Source organism: Cucumis melo, chromosome 7 (assembly GCF_025177605.1).
Source record: "Cucumis melo cultivar AY chromosome 7, USDA_Cmelo_AY_1.0, whole genome shotgun sequence".
Taxonomy (NCBI): Eukaryota; Viridiplantae; Streptophyta; class Magnoliopsida; order Cucurbitales; family Cucurbitaceae; genus Cucumis; species Cucumis melo.
This window is the reverse complement of record NC_066863.1, coordinates 25,157,553-25,179,215: the sequence shown is the minus strand read 5'-3', so window position 1 is coordinate 25,179,215 and position 21,663 is coordinate 25,157,553. Positions and strand designations below refer to the sequence as shown.

The 21,663-nt window shown below is 29.5% G+C and overlaps 1 protein-coding gene across 2 annotated transcripts; it reads left to right on the top strand.

The window, feature by feature from the left end:
- Positions 1 to 11,032: 11,032 nt before the first annotated feature.
- Positions 11,033 to 19,169, top strand: LOC103493175 (kinesin-like protein KIN-7F). 2 transcript variants are annotated; one of them, XM_051087156.1, is made up of 16 exons: positions 11,033 to 11,309; positions 11,439 to 11,497; positions 11,578 to 11,672; positions 12,214 to 12,681; positions 12,917 to 13,006; positions 13,107 to 13,207; positions 13,294 to 13,407; positions 13,492 to 13,573; positions 13,664 to 13,731; positions 13,807 to 13,872; positions 13,968 to 14,092; positions 15,539 to 15,872; positions 16,413 to 16,517; positions 16,619 to 17,650; positions 17,929 to 18,257; positions 18,558 to 19,169. In XM_051087156.1, exons 4-16 carry the CDS (start codon positions 12,474 to 12,476, stop codon positions 18,577 to 18,579), a joined length of 2,676 nt encoding a protein of 891 aa, XP_050943113.1. In that variant the 5' UTR covers positions 11,033 to 11,309; positions 11,439 to 11,497; positions 11,578 to 11,672; positions 12,214 to 12,473; the 3' UTR covers positions 18,580 to 19,169. The 2 variants fall into 2 exon arrangements, with proteins under 2 accessions (XP_050943113.1, XP_008452052.1); XM_008453830.3 differs by having other exon boundaries at positions 11,053 to 11,309; positions 18,603 to 19,169.
- Positions 19,170 to 21,663: the final 2,494 nt, after the last annotated feature.

The following is a 21,663-nucleotide window of genomic DNA, read 5'->3' as shown; positions in this document are numbered from 1 at the left end:
ATACCAAGTAACATCTAACTCAATTGGATTAAGATCAATATCGGTAACTAACTCAATTGTAAAACTTTCACTTAGTATTCTCTAAATTCATATTCAAATTTCATTCTTTATATTTTTTTCTTAAGAAAAAATACAATAGTTAGATTGTTTCGATGTTTGTTTATCTACTTTTTTAGGTCAACGTTGTATAGAGGACACTAACATCTAACTTTTTAATCGATAATATAATGTCTTTCTAGTTGTCGGTTAATGTATGGTTAAGTTGGCAACTTTGTTATTGTGAGACTATCATTCAAATACATAAAGTTTCTTGTTTTTGGAAAGAGTGTTACATTACATTTACCCCAATAAGAAAACTTTCACATATTTCTTGGAACTTTTCAACTCAATTTATTTGTGCTTATAAATAATAGACAATCTTAAATGTATGTTTTAGTTGTTCTCAATCGTATTCAATCAACTAATAGAAAGAAAATTTTACAATACTTAATAATCAATATCCAACATAAATATTTATCCTAGTGATGTGTTTATACATTCTATAGTAATTATATGAAAAGTACAGATACATTAGTTTGAACTTTGAGTGTTTAATTTAATTTGGCGATGAATTTAATTTTGCTTACCATAAATAATTTGATAGGATTTTTTTTTTTCTGTTAAACATTTTGTTTATTAATGATTCCTTGTTTTGAAGGATTGGTATGACCTGTGAATGGGCTTTTAGGATATCAGCAGTCCAATAGAAGTTTGGGCTTCAAGAAAGAAAGGACTATATTACATATTTGTAGTGGCCTTTGCTAGGTTTGGCTAAAACAACAATTTTGAGTTTTTTTTTTTTTTTTTTTAATTTTCAAATATAGTAAATTAAAATGTGAAACAATTTTGGATACTATCATGGATAGAAATTGATAAACTTCTATCATTGTCTATCAATGGTAATCGATAGAAGTATATCAGTCTATCAATATTTATTATTAATAGAATTTGAATTTTGCTATATTTTGTAAATAGTTTATGAAAGTTGTCATTTTTATAATCTTTTTTACTTTTATTTTCCACCATAAAAAGGTTAAAGATAATAAATTTATCTTTTAATTTTTTTTAGATTATATTCATTTAAATTATTAATAATTATATCGATTTAGACCATGAACCGAAGAAAGAAAAAACACTAATTTTACACCTTCTACAATTTCATTTTGTTTTAATTGAAGAAAACATTATGTGACTTTATTGTATCAATTAAACTTTTAAATTTTCATAAACGAATGAATTTAAAAAAATAGATTTGAAAAAGCCTACATATTTTCCAGAGGTAATACATAAATGATTTTTAAAAGTAATAGTAATAAAAGAGTCTAAATTAATTGACTTGAGAAAATTTAGGAACTCAATTGACTAAAATTATGAACTTCACGCAATATTTAGTATGGATGAAAGTTACGTTGATATGTTTACGAAAATACATGATTTAAGTTCATTCGAATATTGGTTTTTTTTTTAATTGACATAACTCTAAAAGATTAGAGATTTGTGATATATATATATATGTTTCCCAAATGTAGGAACATGATTACGATTATTTTACAGATATGATCATTATTATATCATTTATACACTAATTTTATTATGTATCATCGATAAAAATGTCTACCATTCATATACACATTTCTTACGTCTATCAATAATAACAATTATATATATATATATATATATATATATATATATATATATATATATATATTAATCGATAATCAATAAAAATAATTAATCGAATAAGAAGATTTAAACAAACAAATTAACGATTATCAATAAAAAGAAAACAAATTTAAATATCACTTTTGTACTATTTTTGTTATTATATTTATAGAGTTTATCCATTACAAACCAATTAACCAAGAATATGATAAAACAATGAACAAAGAACATGCAATCAATTGTAGATTTAAGAAAACAACAAAACATCACAATGAGTATGAACAAATAATTAAAGTTTAAGTCTTTAATGGATGATTGTGATAAATCAATGGAGATTTAGAAAAAGAAGAATCATTCAATAATAGCCTTAATAGGAAAAGATCCATAGACTTTACATTCAACTATAATAGATTCTCTAGTGTTTTATAAATGTATTATTTTTAAATATAATAAAATAAATTAAAATATTTACAAAATATCACGATATATTTACGGTGGATCGTGATAGATCAAGATAGACTATTACTTACATCTATATGATATAAGTAGTCTATTATCGTGGTCCATCACAAATATATAGTGACATTTTGTTGTATTTATAAAGAGATGATTGAAAAATAGCGATTAGATTCAAATACACGCATATATATCAATATCCTAAAAAATTGCAAACATAGAAAAATCAGTCAAAGTCTATCATTAATGGATCATATTGCAAATATTGGTCTGTCAATAATAGATCGTAGGAGTCTATCAACGATAAGCTTTGTTATATTTGCAATTATTTTAAAATGTTGTTATATACTTAATTATTATTCTTGAAATTGTTAACCATTATACTTACCGATTTATAAATAATTTTAAAAAAATTGTCATATAAATGGTAAAAAAATTATACAAAATAGGGTTGTAAAAAGTTATAAGCAAAGGAATATATTTGGAAATACATAATGTTGTTAATATATGGTTTCTAATTAATTAGAACTATTTTGTCACATATGCAAAGTGGAAGCATTTTGTTGTGGGGTTTCTCTTAACATAATTTTATACATAAAACTTAATTGAACTAATTTTTTCTTTTTAAGTAATATATATCAAACTATAGAAACTTTTGAAATTCACTTTATTTAATCATTGATGCCTTTGAAGGAACAACATCCATAGTTTGGTTTTTACTCAAAATCAAACACTTTTTCTTTTATCTCTTTTTTCTTTTAAATTTTTGTTTTGAAATTTAAAAATCAACGAGAATCGTCAAATTGGGACATTTTCAAATATAACAGAATCAATCAAAATATAACAAATTTTAGATTCCATCAAATGATAGATACCGACAAAATTTTATCGATATCTATAAATGTATTATATATCAGTGTGTATCATTGATATAATCTAAAATTTTATTATATTTTGTAAATAACTTCACAAATTTGTCATTTACATTAATTTTTTTTACGATTTCGATGTCTTTATTTTCCATCTTTCCATCCTTTTGAAGAACAAATTGGAAAATCTGATTGAAAACATTGTACAATTCTACAATTTAAAGAGGAAGCAAATTAGCAAAAAGTGAGTATTTGTAAGTGACTAAGATGATTGAATCTGTTATGAAAAATATCAAATTTTGGAGATTGTTTCCTAAAGGTAAATGATTAGAATGATGTTGACGTAGTTAAACATCACTTCTTATAATGTTAAAATTCTTAAAACAGACATTCAAACTAATTTAATATTTAATATGTATTTTTAAGTGCAAACTTACGCTACTAGAAAAATGGCTTACACAGTTAAAATCTGTCATATTTAAAAATTTTAATAGTTATTTTCAGTCATTGTATTGTCTGTCAAGGAAAGACTATCTATGACAATTTGTAAAATCTCACAATAAGTGTTTCCAGGACAAAAAATAAATGTCACATATCATCTATTATTGATAAATAATAAATGTCATTATTTATATTTTATGATCAAAATAACTAACTATCATCATTTCACACATATTAGAGTAATTATCTGTCATTATTTGCATATTGACGATAATTATAAAACGTCACGAACTCATATATGTTCCTATTTTTTTCCTGTCAAGAATATGTCGATCATAACGATTATTAAATGTCAATAAAACACATAGCATGACTATAATTGACTGTTAAAATTAAAATACCTTTTCCTTGACAGTTTTTTTTTTAAATCAAATGTCATATATTTCTCTATTACAACATTTTTTCTTGTCCTATATAACAGACTCATATGGAAACAAACAATCAACGCTCTAACATATATATATATACATTATCATACACTTTGTAATATTTGTACAATTGTTGATAAAAACGTTTTTCATAATCCTTAACCAAAAGATTAACGACTAAAAAGTTATTAGAACTAAAAAAAAGGACAAGATGGTATTGCCTCAATTTATTTATTAACTAAAATTAAGTCAAATTACACATTTAGCGTGTGAATTTTGAGGTTTGTAACCGATCAATGAAATTTTAAGATTACAATTTTAATTTTTGAGATTTATGATTTTCTAGAATCTACAAATTTACTAAACACGGATTAAAGTTTAGAGTTTCATTAGACCTAAACTAAATTCATTCCTAAATTTTTAAAAACTTTCTCTTTTGAATCTATTAAATACAGAATTAAATGTTTAGAATTTTTTAAGTTGTTATTAAGCGGCTTTTAAATCATATCACACAACAATGTTTGGAAAAATAAACATATGAAATCTAAAAAACATGATAAAATAGAACACTGTATAATATTTATCGATTCGAACATATAATTCAACTGAGCAAGAATTCAAACGTACATTTGTGATCAAAGATGTTTTAGCATGAAAATCTAAGTGTTCGTTAAGAAATTCATAATATTGAATTTAGGCAAAAACAAAGATTATAGATACCAAGAAAAAAAAAACCCTATCATAAGATCTAAAAATAAAATGAAACTATAAAAAATACAAATTGAAACTAGAGATGATGGAAAGATGCTGAAGTTACCAAAAAGAATGCTTTTGTTTGAAGTTGCAACTTATAGATCTAGGAAAATTCCCCTACCCAATTATAAATTAACAACAAAAAGATTTTTTGTATTTTTTTTAAAAAAAAGTCAAAGATTTTTCACAATTTTAAAATGATGAACTTAAAAAAAAAACAAGAATATGGCTCCAAGAAGTTGTTGAACCAAATAGAAGAATCTTTGTTTAAATTTTGAGGCTTAAATAATTAAATTGAGAAAATCCACAATAATACAAAAGGCTAAATTACATTATATTTTAGTTATATTTTAGTTTGAGTAGTTGCAAATAAGAACAAAATTTATTTAATAATAGACTATATCGTTAATACGATTCTATCGAGAATTAAGTTTGTCGTTAGTAAGTTTTGCTATATTTATAATTTTTTAAAAAAATCTCATTATACTACTGTATTTTTAATAAGTTTTAAATTCAGTGTTGCTTTAAAGTATAAAAAAATTATTGAAAATATTTATAACACAACAATGAGATTTCTATAAACGACGGACAACAGTGAGGTACTATATGCAATAGATCCATATATTTATATTATGATCTATTTCTGATATTTTATTATATTTACAAAAGATATTTTGAAATATAGCAAAATGAATAAAAAAATTTATAAGATATAATAAAAATTTAATTGATAGATGTCTATCTATGTATATGGTTAAATACATATGGTTAAATAGAGTCTGAAATTTTGTAAATATTTTTAATAATTTTGTAATGACTTTTTAGTAATTTTTTAAATATAATTATTTTTTTAGTAAATTTTTAAATATAATTATTTTTTTTTAAAAGAGTTAAATATTAACGATAATATGAATATAAAAAAAATGGTTGAGTGTATTTTTACAAATTCTAAAGGAATATTTGTTTGTTATGGAAAGAAGAAGAAGAAGAAGAAGAAATTTCAACATTTATATATAATCTTTTATAGTTTGTCGGCAATGATTGAAAAAATAAAATGAATAAAAATAAATGCGGAGGGTGGTGAGGGTGGGACACACATGGGCACAGCTCATAGCGGCGTGGACACATGCATGAGGTGCCCCCCCCTTTTTTCTTTCCTTTTCTTCTCACTTTACCTTTTCTCTATTATATTTTTCTAGAACTTCAACCGTACACTTTAAGAATTTATTTTTTATTAGTTAAAAAAAAAAAAAAGAAAAGAAAAACTACTTATTAAAAAATATTTATAAAATATAGTTAAATTTTAAATTCTACAACGTTGTTTATTAATATCGTAGATAATCTATTAGTATCAATTGTCGATAGAATCTAATACTTCTTTTTGTAAATTTTTTGATTTATTTTAATATGAAAAGATTGCATTGGATAAAAAAAAATTAGAAAAATGCAGTTCATAGCATTTTTTGTATATTGAAAATATAATAAATACGATAAATAATTAGATATATTATAAAGCTATGAAAAGGATTATTAGAGGGCTATTCGCTATTAAATTTATTACCTTTGTAATATAGAAAATATAGTAACATGAGTCTTGTTATTATAAATTTTTTTACTACTTTTGCAAATGCTTCCTTGATATATTTTAAAATGTAAAAAGATAGAAAAGTAAATTTATGGACTATGAGTGATTCGAGGAGGATAGTAATTATTAATTAATCTAAACTTTCTTTTCGGTAATAGCATTTGGAGTGAAAAACAGAATCATGAGATGCCATATTACTAGTCAGTACTAATGTACGAGGGTGAATGTGAAATCACGAGAAGAATATCACTATCGCCACTTGTGAAGAGATCTCTTAGATTATCATTTATGCACAACTTTACCGTTTAGAGCGATAAAATGGAATGATGAATAATGAAATTGAATTATGAAGTTCATAGAGTTATGAGTTCCTGAATCCACGATTTAACTCCTTGAGTTGATAATGAGTGAAGTTTGTAACTTTACACACATTCAACATCTTCTCTACAGTTTTTTTAGTGTTTTTGGATTACGTGACTAAAAGACAACAATTTTGTATATTCCATGTTAACTTTACATTGTAGATCTAAAAAATTTACAACTCTTCAAACTTCGATCACTACTTCGTTAATTTCGTCTTTTAAATTTTAAACTTTGATATTTGTTGTAGAGGGCTACTTTTTAAACATTATTGTGAGGTTGTGGATCAAACTTATAGCCTTAAATCAATTGCATACTTGGAGCTAGTTGAACTATATATATTTTGACTATTATATATTATATACTCTTAACCGTTATCCGTAAAATTGTTATCCATTATAATTATTCATAAAAATGTAATGATCTACTTAGATAACTTAATACTCTATATATATTAAGATATTGTTTTGATGGTTGTCTAGGCGAAAACAACGAAGGTCTATGATGAGCTTAAACTCAAGTGCTATTGAAAGTTAACACGAAAATACATGCATTCCAGAAGGAAAAGTTAAAGCCTTGGGTTTTTAGTCGAACCTTCCAAATTGGAGAATATATATGAATAAGGAAGTAACTAAGTCAAGCTCGGGATCTTAGCCTCAATAACTTTGAGACTTGCAACCATCCTAAAGTCATTGGCATAACCACACTCGAGTGTCAGAGAGAACATTATAAGTAGTCTAATTCGTCAACTACTAAATTGGTCAAAGTAATCTCCAAATGAAAACATAACCAACTTAATACATAGCCAAATTATACACTATCTATACTAATTTAAACATCAGATTACAATAGGTTTGTTTGACACTGTACTTGTATAGTAACTCACACGCGAACCAACCTATAGAACAAGACAAAACTAAAAAAGCAAGTCTAAACAACAAGTACACGGAAAACCTCACAACAACAACAAAAAAACATGCAAGTTTTTCGCGTGATCAACTAACACAAAGTTACAAGTTCCTGCATATTGATCAACCCTTTCCTCTCTTTCTTCCACTACTTCTTCTTCTTCTTCTTCTTCTTCCGGGTCCTTTTACCTAGTACACGAGTTGAACATATTATTTAACTAAAAGATGAAATAACTAAAAATGAACTGACATAAGAAAAGATGGTAGGACCAAAACAAAGATTATTTAAGACATATTTTCTCTTCTTTGTTATGTATAAAACAATTATATAAGAAAAAGGAAAGGAAGGGTTGGGATTTGTTGAGTGTTTCTGGCAAAGCACGTGGCTTTGTTGCTTCAACATACTTCTCTTTTCCTTTTTTTCTAGTCAAAGTTGTGCCCACTCCTCTCTATTATGAACCCTACAATTGCTTACTTTTTTCCTTTGCTTCCCTATATGGAGGAAAATCTACTTAAGGCCCCCTCCCTCCCCTTTTTTCCCTCTACTTACTTTATCATTATTTAATAAATATGTCAAACAACCAAACCTAAAATAATTTCAAATAATTTAAAATGTTACTGAGATTCCATTCGTCCTTTTCATTATGGTTTTCCGTAATTGTTTATGTGTAGGGTGTTTCTTCGAGTTAAAATTAAACGAAGGTTTATGGTTAATAGTGAAGTTGTTGTTTAGTCGCTCGTACACGATGAGATGATTTAATAAATATGAAATTTTCTCTTAATCGTAGGTCACACGTCGAAAATTCGGTTATTAGATTTTCTATATAGCTTGAGTGGATATTTAATATAGTTTAATAAGTTTTAAAATTTGTTAAAGGCTGCTAAGATCATGAATTCTTAGTATTGAAGTCATTTGAGCTTTGGAAAAGACATAAAGTCAATAATCTATGGCCCAACATGATGAATCACTAAAGAAAAGGCAGCTTAAACAATTGAAATGCCTATTAGAACTCAAGTTTGTTTATAGTCAATTGTTTGAAATGTTCTCAAACAACAACTTAAAAAAAGAATTTAAACTTAAGATTTTTTTAAAGAATATGGAGGAAAAAAGGGTATATAGATAGATTGTTGACTATATTGTGAGGAAAACTTTACTTAGTATTTTGAATAATATAGGTTCCTTTGATTATCCTTTGAAGTTTTTTTTTTCATTTTTAAAAAATGAGGATTTTAATTTTCTCACAATTTGATATAATAGTTTTGAAATTTTATTTAAATGAAAAAACTTGCTTAAAAATATTTACAAATAAAACAAATTATTTGCTATATTTAAAAACAATCTAATATTTCTCTTGATTTTGAAGAAATATATTTCAATTTTCATGTATAATTTTTTTTTTAAAAAAAACAATAATTTGGAAACTTCTTGCTAACTTGAATTCTGAAATATAACAAAACAAATAGAAATGTACATGTAAAGTAGTGTGAAATCTAAAAAATATCAACCAATGATTTAACTAAGATTAATGTGAATTTACTCCTAATCCTAGAGCTTCACTTATTATTACACAAAACTAAATTTCTGTGAAGAAAAATTATTAAAAATGATAAAATAATTAAAAATATTTATAAAATATGACAAAATATTAGATCTTATCGCCGATAAAAGTCTATCAATATATATTAAATGCATCGATAAACAATGTTAGAGACATTGATAAATGTCTACCGATGTCTATCATGGATAGAATATGGAAGTTTGCTATATTTTTAAATATTTTGGTTCATTAGATTATATTTGAAAGTGTCAAAAAATAAAACTGAGTCACACCTTTGCTCATTTCATAGGTTAAAAATAATATTATTTTAGTTTATTTTAAATTTATTTAAATGAAAAAACTGTTAAAATATTTTTAAAAAATATAATTAAATTTTATATTCTATCCATGTTTATCGATCAAGTCTATCCTTGTTTGCTATGTTTAGTAAATATTATAAAAATTGTGCTATACTTAGAAAACGCTAAAGATATAATTTGGAAAATTGTATCAGATAACAAAACAATTTAGAAAGAAATAACTTATAGCACATTTTTTTTGCATATTGTGAATATGACAAATATGATAAGTAATTAATGGTGTCGGATGACTGTCAATTGGCTATCGGAAGGTTATATTAGGGTTATTCGCTTTTAAATTTGTTACTTTTACAATTAAAAAAAATGTAGTGACATGAATCCTACGATCATAATTTTTTTTTTTTACTATTTTTGTAAATGCCCATTTTATTTTAGTTTTTATATTTTGGTTGTGTTTTATTTTTGTCACTCTATCTCCCAGACTCCAATTTTGTTGTTAAGAAAATGACAATATGAAAATAAAGGTTATTAAATTATATTATGGAACTTGTAAAAGTTAGGATAACACTAAAACAAAACTATATAATATTTTATTACAAACGATAAATAGTTACTATTTTTTTTTTAAAAAAAAATTAAAACCTCGTAAAATACGTATTTAGATTAAAAAAAAGAAAAAGGTGTGAGAGTGAATTTTCGTGTTAAAGAAAAAGAAAAACTAGTAGACAATCATGCACCATATAGAAACCAAATCAAATTCAAACTTCAAAAGTCTTTATTTAAAATCAAATTCAAACTCACCAACACATGTAATTTTTTAAAAATAAAAAAGTAAAAAAAAAAATTCAAATTTCAACAAGCAAAAGTAGGAAAATTTTGGTATATTCAAAGTGTATTTTACCTTTTAAAACAGGGTCATTTTTAAATATAAATATAATAAAACGAATCAAAATATTCGTAAAATTAAAAAATTAGTAAAATATTTATACCGTATTTAACAATTTTGAAAATGAAAAAGTCTACAGATCGAAAATACAAAAATTCACCCTCTTTTAAATTTGGTACACGATCGTAAACGTTTTTTTTTTTTTCTATTTTAACATCTTTTATATTTGGTAGACGATCTTGAACTAAAAAAAAGAGAAAGAGATAAAAACGATGAAAAGAAAAAAAAGAAATAGTAGAAAAAGAGAATAAAGGCATGAAAATAAATAAAAAAATTAAAATATTAAAAAGAAATTAAACATCTGTCTGTATTTTTCATTTTCTTAAACGACCTGTAGATATTTCGTCGGATTGATATATTTATTAAAATTTACCAAATTATTACTTGACTATCATCTCTATTTAAATAATAGTTTACCGGCGTTAGTTATCGAAAGAATATTGCAACCTAAAAATGCTTATATTAAAATTAAACTTATTCAAAATTTAAAATTAATGGTTAAATTTTTATCAATTTTTAGTATGGTTGTAACTTTAGTATTCTTTGAATTTTGGAGATACAATTGAATTGTTGTTATCATACTTTTACAAATGTTTGAATAAATATATATATAAAAAAGCAAAAGTGGAATTTAAAGAAGGGGGTTAAAGGGTGAGGTGGTAAATTCACGTCAAGAAAAAGCGAAGCAAGGAAGAGCAACCGAAGGAACCCCCTTTGGCGCCGAGAAAAGGTTTCGTATTAACACCTAACCACGGAAGTCGACGCCATAACCATTCCTTCTTCTCTTCTCCACCTCACAAACACAAAAAATCCCCCCCCACTGTAATATCTCTAGATCCACTACAAACCTTCATGCCTCATTCAACAATGGAACAAGAACATACACATACACCTTCCTCTTACTCTCTCTCAAACTTCATTTTCAGTGCTTCTATTGTACCACTTCCACTTCTACCACATTGAACTCATTCTCAGCTTCCTTCTCTAGATTTCACGTCCTTTCAGTTCAGTTTCACTCAACTTTACGTTTCTTTTTCTTTTTTTTTCCTTTTTTTTTTACTGATTTTACTTTCCCTATTTGTTCATTGATTCTTCTTGTTTCGCCTAATTTTCTGTTTTTGGATTTGTAACAGAGGATCAATTCGGTGTGGATTGGAGGATTACTGGACGCGACTGGCTGACTGACTTCGAGGTATCTGTCTCTACGCTGAAATGGTCAAGTTTGACTTCACGGTTTTCGATTCGTCTTCATTTTCAATGGCGGTACTGTAGGTGTTCGGCATTGCATGATCTTGTTTCGTTCTTGTAACCCGCATTCGGTTTAGTGGGAATTTTGAGGAAGATTTTGTTTCTTTACCTATATTCTGGTAAGTGGTAACGTTGTTTCTGTTTTCGTCGAGAATTTGTTGTGTTTTCCTTTTCTTTTTAGTTTTTGAATTCTGTTGAAGCCAGGATAAATTTGGGATGGACTGTGGACTTTTCTGAAGAGAAGAAACTAATTTCTAATTTTATTTATAAATCGAAGTCGGAACTGCCTCTTCTCCCTCGGATTTTTGGCGAGGTCACAAACATTCTTCGAAGTTGATTTTTAGAATATTCGAAGCTGAGATTAAAGCTCGTTTATGATTATTGTAAGTTTTGGAAAATGATTTAAAATGAATGGGGGAGACTTGAAGTCTTTGACAGTCTGTTAACATGGACCATTATCAGAAAACTCCAAATTGTTTATATAATAGAATGAATTGATGGCCGGTTGTTTGTGATCCTTTGAGTATGCACATGTTCTGTCGTTTTTTGCTAATTTTTAAAAAGACAAAGAATCTAGGTTCATGCTTCTGACGAAAACGCTGAAAAAATGTGTGCGAATTTACACTCACCGTCTGACCCATGATTAGTTTGTTGGTGCAGATCGTTGAGGAGGCAAAGCAGTGAGGCAGTGAGGCAGTGAGGTTCTGTCGGTCCTACTGCTGTGTATGGTCCTAACATCACTTGATACATTGTAGTATCTAAATTGTTCTTCATCGATCGGCAGAAAGTACTATGGGTAGCTGAAGGAAGAGGCCACGAGGAATGCTGTCTCTTTGTACGAAGAGATCCCTTTGTGAATGGTCATAATTTCATAGTTATTGAAGGTTTACGGCTTTGTAGCCGAGAGGAGGTGGCGAAAAATGGGAGCTGTCGGTGCCGAAGTAATAATGGAAGAGACATCTGGGCGTGAAGAGAGAATTTTGGTATCAGTTCGTGTGCGCCCTTTGAACGAGAAGGAGATTTCAAGGAATGACGTTTCGGAATGGGAATGCATTAACGACAACACTGTTATATGCAGGAATGCGCTTTCGGTGGCTGAACGCTCGTATCCATCTGCATATACATTTGGTGAGTCGATGCCACTTGTAAGAATACATCAAATTTGATCTACTTTTTTTTCTTTTTTACTTCTCTGTTCTGGGTTTTAGTTTTTCGAATTGAGGATTTCCGGGAACAGGGAGTTCCTAAATTTTCTCCAACTTTTTGCTGCAGTTACGGCACTACTTTCACTGTAATCCTGAATATTTAATCTTATCTGTTCTTTTGCTCTCTGGCCCCCCTTTTCTTATATGAACGGCTATAGACAGGGTATTCGGTTGCGATTGCTCGACAAGGAAGGTCTATGAGGAGGGCGCCAAGGAAGTTGCCCTTTCTGTTGTCAGTGGAGTTAACTGTATGGACGAACCAGAACCACTCTTTTCCCTCTTTGCATTTGTTTATTTAACATGAATTTCATATTTATTTTCTTTCTCACTGTACTTTTGTTTGTACAGCAACTATTTTTGCCTATGGACAAACAAGCAGCGGGAAAACGTACACCATGACTGGAATTACGGAGTACACTATCGAAGATATATATGACTACATAGAGAAGGTAAGCACAAATGATGCTGATAAATGGTTCAGCATAATATTTCTCTTTTTTCTGGTCTAATTTCATTTTTCTTTTATTTTGTCAAGCATACGGAGAGGGAGTTTTTTTTGAAGTTCTCTGCCATAGAGATATATAATGAATCTGTGAGGGACCTCCTTAGCGTAGACAGTTCTCCTCTTAGACTCCTGGATGATCCAGAGGTGACTAACCATGTCTGACTTTCCCTCACTCTCTTTCGGAGTACGTTCATTTCATGATCTTTGATTTTCAAGTTATTTTGATAGAGGGGAACCACAGTTGAGAAACTAACGGAGGAAACTCTGAGGGACCGGAATCATTTTAGACAACTTTTATCTCTCTGCGAAGGTAGTGGCAGTTTCAAATCTTCTCGCCTTTACAGGAACAAGTTTTGTTTAGATATCCATGAATCATGATTTTATTGGTTTATTTTTGCAGCTCAAAGGCAGATAGGGGAGACGTCTTTGAATGAAGCAAGCTCCAGATCTCATCAGATTCTTAGATTGGTATAGATATATGTCTCTTTGTTGTCAATTTTTATATTCACTTGATTAATACTGTTGGTTATGCCTTCCTTTCAGACGATTGAGAGCTCGGCTCGTGAATTTTTAGGCAAGGACAAGTCGAGTTCTCTCACTGCTACTGTGGTATAGACAGAATTTTCTTCCTTTGTTACACTGAAAGGCAAAGGTCCGATTAAATGGTGAAAAAATCAACAAAATAGAATCATTCTTGAATGCAGAATTTTGTTGATCTGGCGGGAAGTGAACGTGCATCTCAGTCGTTATCAGCTGGTGCACGTCTGAAAGAAGGTTGTCACATAAACCGCAGTTTGCTTACTCTTGGGACTGTTATTCGTAAGCTCAGGTACTTTGTGAAATTTGCCTATTCTACTTCCGTGTTACCAGTTATGCATATAATTTTCTTTTTTCACCACTGTGGTTTGATGTGGATGTGATAACTGAATTGTTTTTTATGTTCTCTCAATTGGTCTGCCCAATTGTTAGTTTTAAATGAGTCAAGAAATTAGAACTGTTTAATTCCTAGATTTTAGAGGAGGCAGCAACTTGTCATTTATTTCTTAAGGGGATGTTTGGGGCAAGGGGTGAGTTATTATAGTCTTGGGTTATTATAGTTTGATTAGAATAGTTTATGTTTGGGGTGTAGATTATTTTAGTTTGGATTATAATAGTATGTGTTTGGTGTGTAGACTGTTTTAGTTTGATATATATTAGATTAGTAAATACTGTAGCAAAAAAATGTCAAATATTAAAAACTGTAGCAAATAGTAAATACTATAGCAAGTTGGGAGACTTTTAAATAGTTTTTGCTGTAATAAAAGGAGGTTATTATAGTCTTAGATAATTTTTGCCCCAAACGACTCCATAAGTTTTCAGAGTGTAAACTAAACCTCTTTTTCTTGTATCAAAGGTGATTGATTTTTCGTTGTCGCTTCCAATTTTTTGGTCAAATAATTGAAAGGTTCTTGATATAGAAAAGAAGCACACTAGTGCCTCTCTTGCCATACACAACACAATTGCCTTCATCTTAGCCCATTTGGATATGCCATTCTCCTGGAAGATTCAATCCACTTGTAAGTTCTCCTATACCATTCCCATTAAAGTGAGGCTACTCCAGCTTCTTCTTGTACTTTGGAGTCTCCTCCTTTCTGGATTCTTGGACTCCTCCTTCAACCTTCTTTCCTCTCTCCTCCAAACTGTCTCTAGGTTCTGATATGTTCTGCTTTGTTATTTCTCATCTCTTCAGCTACTGTTCAAATATCTTTAAGCATTATGGCGATATCATTTTTCATTGCCAAAATCTTCTACACCACTCCATTTCCAACTTAGCCTCCACAGTTTCCAGTTTCCTTTTTGTTATCCCTCTTCTCTTTGGTCTCCCCACTATAGCGCTCTTATTCCAGTGGAAATGATGACTGATAAATAGAGAAGTATGCACCACAGTAAGAAAGTTCTCGATTCAACAGTCAAGAGGTTTGGGAACCCTTCTCGGTATAGACGTTATTTCTTAGATTCCCCTTTATGGGTGAAAACTTGTTGGCACAGAGAATTCTTCTTATTCGTACGTCAGGAGAAGCCTCACTGAGTTATAATAATATAGAACTCCTTTTAAGTTTTTCTTCAAAGCAGAAGGCCAAAATTTGGATGTTTTAGAAGTACAAGAAAATAGGACATGTAGTAAGTCGGGGGAGCAAATAGTATTTAAACAGTCTTTCTATTAGCTCCTTATAAGTTATGCGTTCCTCTTATATTTTGGTTCTTGCTGACATATAGAACTCCTTGTTGGATGCAGCAAGGGAAGAAATGGACACATTCCTTTCAGGGATTCGAAGTTGACTCGTATATTGCAATCTTCCTTGGGAGGCAATGCCAGAACTGCCATCATCTGTACCATGAGCCCTGCTCAAATCCATGTTGAGCAATCAAGAAACACACTATTTTTTGCAAGTTGTGCTAAAGAAGTTGTTACTAATGCTCAGGTAAACGTAGTCGTGTCTGATAAGGCACTGGTAAAACAATTGCAAAGAGAATTGGCGAGATTGGAAAGTGAATTAAAAAGCTCTGTGCAAACTTCTGGAACACCTGATTTCGCATTAATTAGAGAGAAAGATCTTCAGATTGAAAAGGTAATTTTCTTTCCCTTTCTATCTTTTACATGATTTGACGCTGAATAACTTGACATTTTGTAACTTCTCATAATCGGTTCAATATAGCAGATATTGATAGTTTAAAATCACTTGCTAGTTCACAATCGCCCAAATTACATCAGCTCTATGTTTCAAGTGACATAGATATGGCTCCCTTCAAAAAAGTATATACGTAAAAACTGACTTGGTACCATATGTCTCTCATGTTGCTGCATCTTCAATTTGTGGTTGCTGCTATCTCTTCAGGGACAGGCTTTTGCACGATAAGAAAAACTTATTCCACAAAAATCATATTGAAACAAAAATGAATTTATGTTTTATGGTTAGAGTTGTCCAACTCTTTCCTCAGCCATAATAAGATACTGCAATTATATGGTTAGGCTTGACTTGATTCCCCCTTTTATTGGTTGCTATGTGCTGCCATAGAATTCTTCTCTTAACTTTACTTCCTTGGAGGGCGTTAGCGTGATACTTGATATAATTGTTTCTTTGCTCTTCCTTACTTGTCTCATCATGCAGCTTAAAAAGGACTTAAGAGAGCTTACCTTGGAACGGGACCATGCACAATCTCAGGTTAAGGATCTGCTTAGAATGGTTGAAGAGGATAAACCTTTAATATCATCGGTATGACATTTTACATTTTGAATAAACTCTCTTGTTATGCAGTAATAAAACGAAGCTTAAGGAAGTTAGATGTTTAGTTATTTGCATGCATCCTGTTCCAGGCAGATTTGGACGATCAGTATCCAAGATTACGGGTGCGGTCATCATGGGACTTTGAGAATCGCCCATCTAAGACAATAGCAACAGCAGAATCTCGAATCATCGGTGATGTTTCTGGATGTTTTGATGCTTCTCAGTATTCAGGTGGACTAAACATTAGTTCTGATGATAATTTTATGCATCTTGTCGAAGTTGAAAAAGATTTCCTGCAAGGTAAATCCCCTCAACGAGTATCATCGACGGTTTCCTCTTTGGTCGATACTCAACAACATCTTGTCGAAGTTGAAGAACTGTCTTGTGGGAACTCTGAGGACATCTGTAAGGAAGTTAGATGTATTGAGATGGAAGAATCAAGTATGAATAGATACTTAGTTTCTACCATGTCAGATTCCAGCCCAGAAAGATGTGTTAATTCTGGCCCAGAAAGATATGTTAATTCTATCACTCCGTTACCTGTAGCAAACACAACCACCTCGAAAGTAGTTGATAACGGACAAAGTAAAGAATGTAAATTAGAATCATCCCCTGCAGAAGAAGATAGTAAGTCTAATAACTTCAGTCCTTTCTATGTAATCCTATCCCCGGAGAAACCTTCTCCATGGAATATGGACAAAGATATCTGTAACTCTGGACGATTAAGCCTAACTAGGAGTAGAAGTTGTAAAGCCACTATTATGAGAACCTTATCTTCGGAGAATATCAAGGAATTCCAGAGCACACCACCAATTTGGCTTGGAAAAGACTTCGTAGGGAGACCTGAGGGCTTCCAAGTAAATCTTCATACATTGAAATATGATGCTGAGTCTGAGAGGTCATCACTAACTCGTTCTCAAACTTCCCTGAAGAGTGCTTCCAAAGATGCGCATATTGAACAGAATTTTGATGTGTTCGAAGATGACAAAAGTGATGTGACTACTTCAGCTACAGAACTAGAACATGACCGGCTATCCAACTTTGAGGGAGAAAATCAACTTCTTGGTGCAACAAAGCAGATATCCAATCTTAACAGTGAAAATCATCTTCTTGATGCAGCGGTGAGTACACCCTTCTTCTACGCATCCTTTTTAGTAATCTAATGTATGGATGCTAAATGTTTACTCTATGAGAGAGATACAAGTCATGGGTGCAAGTAGAATAAGGACACGCTAGATAAGCTACAATAATGTCCATGCTTCTTAGGGACTAGGCCACTGTACAACTAAAAGCCATTGACTGCTTGCATTAACATTAAAATATGGACGATATCAGTTTACTTACTTCCATGCTTTCTATAGGGATGATTTTTCTTTAACATGTTTGTCTCGTATTCTAGGTGCTTGAGGCTAAGCCAAATCCCATTGAATCCGAGAAGAATGTGGAAGATATTGGCGTGGATCCAATCCATAATAACAACATGATGATAAGTCCTTCAAAATGGCCTTCGGAATTTAGAAGACTTCAAAAAGACATCATTGAACTGTGGCATATTTGTAACGTCTCATTGGTGCATAGGACCTACTTTTTCCTTCTATTTCAAGGTGGCGATCCAGCTGATTCCATTTACTTGGAGGTTGAGTTGAGAAGACTATCCTTTCTTAGAGACACATTTGGTCGAGGAAATCCTACTGTCAGAAACGGTGAAACATTGACACAAGCATTGAGGTAAGCTCGATATACTTCCAATCCTTGAGGTCCACATATATATATATATATGGGATAATTGCAATGAGTTGCACTTTTAAGAATAATGATGAAATCTATAGCAATGTTTTTAAAGATTTGCAAATATAGCAAAATCTATCCGTGATAAATTTTATCGCGGATAGATTCTTATTGCTAGACTTTATCACTAACAGACTCCTACAAACATGGGTCTATTAGTATCATTGATAAACTTCGAGAGTTAGATCTAAAGTTTATCGTATTTGCAAATTCTCTACATTATGCTATATTTGGTAATAGGTTGGACATGATTGTTGAATAAAATGAGATCCCTCCATTGACCAGTTTGAAATCGCTTCACCGGGAGAGACAAATGTTGTGCAAACAAATGGAGAAGAGACTCACAAAGAAACAAAGAGAGAGCCTATTTGTAGAATGGGGCATTGGATTGAATTCTAACAATAGAAGATTGCAATTGGCTCATCTTGTGTGGAACGATGCAAAAGATATGGATCACATAAGAAAGAGCGCAGCCATTGTTGCAAAACTTGTTAACTACGTAGAACCAGATCAAGCCTCCAAAGAGATGTTTGGTCTTAATTTCACACCACGCCACGATGCTCGAGGGATCGCCTCCTTGGAGACAAAACATGAAGGTTGTCTTGTAATGTAATACTAATAAGTTTCCAGCTAATTGTTGTACAGATTGGATTGTATTGTAATTTAATCCTTCTATTTCTATCCCATTCTTACTCGACCTATGTGTCTTACTATTGATTTAGTTGTAAGGATTCTGTGAGCTTGTGAAGTTGCTAAAGGAATATGCCATTGATGTGGACTTTCTAATTCAATGTAAAGATCTCATTCTAGTATATATTTTCTGAATAAAAATTGATTGTTTTATTATTATTATTATTATTATTATTATTATTATTATTATTATTATTATTATTATTATTATTATTATTATTATTATTATTATTATTATTATTATTATTATTATTATTATTATTATTATTATTATTATTTTGTATGGAGATTTTAATTGAGTATCTCTTAATTGCTAACATATAGATATTTATGTTGATTGACTTGTGTTCGCTGCTCATTTTGACAAATTGCAGTTTGACCAATGTATCTAAATATGAAATTATGGAAAGATGCCATAAAAGTGAAAGAAACATAACTACAAATTTATCTCCAAAACGTGTGAGCTTTTACGGGGTGTTTGACGAGTTGAAATATAATAATTTTTAGAGGGTGTTTGACGAGTTGAAATGTAATAACTTTTAGAGGGTGTTTGAAGAGTTGGAATGTAGTTAGAATTACTAAGTAGCAGAGGATGTTAGAACGTGTATCAAATCGGTAAGATTTTAAAGTTGAAAACGATGAAAAACATAGTCTAATTAAAAATGGTTGAAATGGAAATGAATTACTATTACGATTCAGATTTAAATGATTCTTTTTACTCTTATTTTAAGGATTTGCATTGAGTGGTACTTGAGGTTCATGAGGTTTGACAATAAATTAATTTTGATTTCCAGCATAAATCTTCAAATATAGAAAATACTTCACTTAACTAAATGGTACAAATCAATATATAATAAATCTTCAAATTTTGATTCTTTTTTGTTATGAACTAATGATTTTTTCCATCTTTTCAATATTAATTCACTAAATATATATATATATATATATATATATATATATATATATATATATATATATATATATATATATATATATATATATATATATCCTTTTGATAAAGACAAAGGACATCCACATATCTCTACGGTATCATTGTCCATTTTGGAAATCCTTTTTTGTAGTTTTGCTTTTACTTGCATCTCAAAAGATCTCGTACTGATAGAGATAATTATCTTCTTATACACTTATGAATATGAGATTTCACTTCGACACTTTTTTAATAAAATCGTAAAGGATAAACGTTGTTAGATTCATCATTCAATTTGGAAATGAGGTGAATTATTAAAAAGAAAATAGGAAAAATTTTGAGTTTTGCCTTCAGAAACTATCATATTGGGCGACAATCCCAAGCAAGATTTGATTGGGTTTTGTCCCACTCGTAAGTTTTGAACTCCTAACTAATTATTGGTCGGAGGTTGGTTTTGCTCATTTACAATAACTTTACTCATTGACTTATTGAAGAAATTTCAAATATATGTTTGCAATGTAATGCTAACAAATACCAACTTTACTAACATACATATTTTCGATTAAAATATTATATGTTCTTGAGCGTAAAATAACAACAACAGCGGTAACGGTAAACATAATGAACGTTAGCACTTATTTAAATCTAAAAATACCTCATGAATCCTTGTTCATTGAGGGCTAGAAGTGACATAGTTACTCTATTCATACTCAATTTTAATCTCGTGTACTTTTTCCAACTTAATGTTTGAACAATAATAATATTATCTTGTTTGAAAGTAATTTTAAAATAGTTAGAATCACTTTTGTCATTTTTAAAACCACATAGTCGAATACATGTTTTCAATCCTTTAAATCTAATTTTGAATGATTAAAAAGTGTATTTTCGAGTGATTTTAAAAATGACAAAAGTAATTTTAGTCGTTTTAAATATTATTTGATTATTTTCATCATTTTTATTATTTTGTTGGCTAAAATTTCAAAATTAAATACATATATATATATGAACCATATAACCATTTCTTGAAGAAGTACTTTGATATCTCCTTCAAATGGAAAAAGAAAAAAAGAAAAAAGAACCTTGATCTCTATATTATTATACCATGTTTAAATTTAACATAAACATGTCAATACTTATTATTGCTCATGTCAATTTTTTTTTAAAATTTGGGATAGAAGAAGAAAATTGTTGACCTTTTGACTTTTTGGCATTTCTTTATTCTTTGATAGATATATTGAATTGCAATCAAATGAAGAGAACTTTACAACCGGAGAACAAGACACAATCAATATACAAACATAACTAAATAAATTTGAAGAAATAATAATAATAATAATAATAATAATAATAATAATAATAATAATAATAATAATAAAAGACACACAATTCAAGAAAAAGGATTAAAAAAGAAAAAGGAAACTTTGTTAAAAATCCTAAGCCATTGAGAACAACAAAGAAACTTCATGCCCTTCACTACATTAATATTTCCTAATCTTAATTGGTCAAAAGAAAACCACAAAAATAATATACAACATGTACATTAATGTAAATTTGTGCCCAATGGCACCTAATAAAAAAAAGTTATCCAAATAGACAGCGTACAAGAAAAAGTTTGTTTAAAATCCTTCGAAATATTTACATTTTGAAGATTTGAAAATTAAGTGCGTCTATTTTTATAAACCCGAGAAATAAAAAGATATATTTTTAAAACTTAAAGACTAAATGCAT

What these genes read in the sequence shown, in the direction of transcription:
- LOC103493175 (XM_008453830.3), top strand. Translation starts at nt 12,474, where the DNA reads ATGGGAGCTGTCGGTGCCGAAGTAATAATGGAAGAGACATCTGGGCGT. An exon ending in TGTTGTCAGTGGAGTTAACT is followed by an intron (nt 13,007 to 13,106) that starts GTATGGACGAAC and finishes TTGTTTGTACAG; the next exon opens with CAACTATTTTTGCCTATGGA. An exon ending in GTTCTCTCACTGCTACTGTG is followed by an intron (nt 13,873 to 13,967) that starts GTATAGACAGAA and finishes TCTTGAATGCAG; the next exon opens with AATTTTGTTGATCTGGCGGG.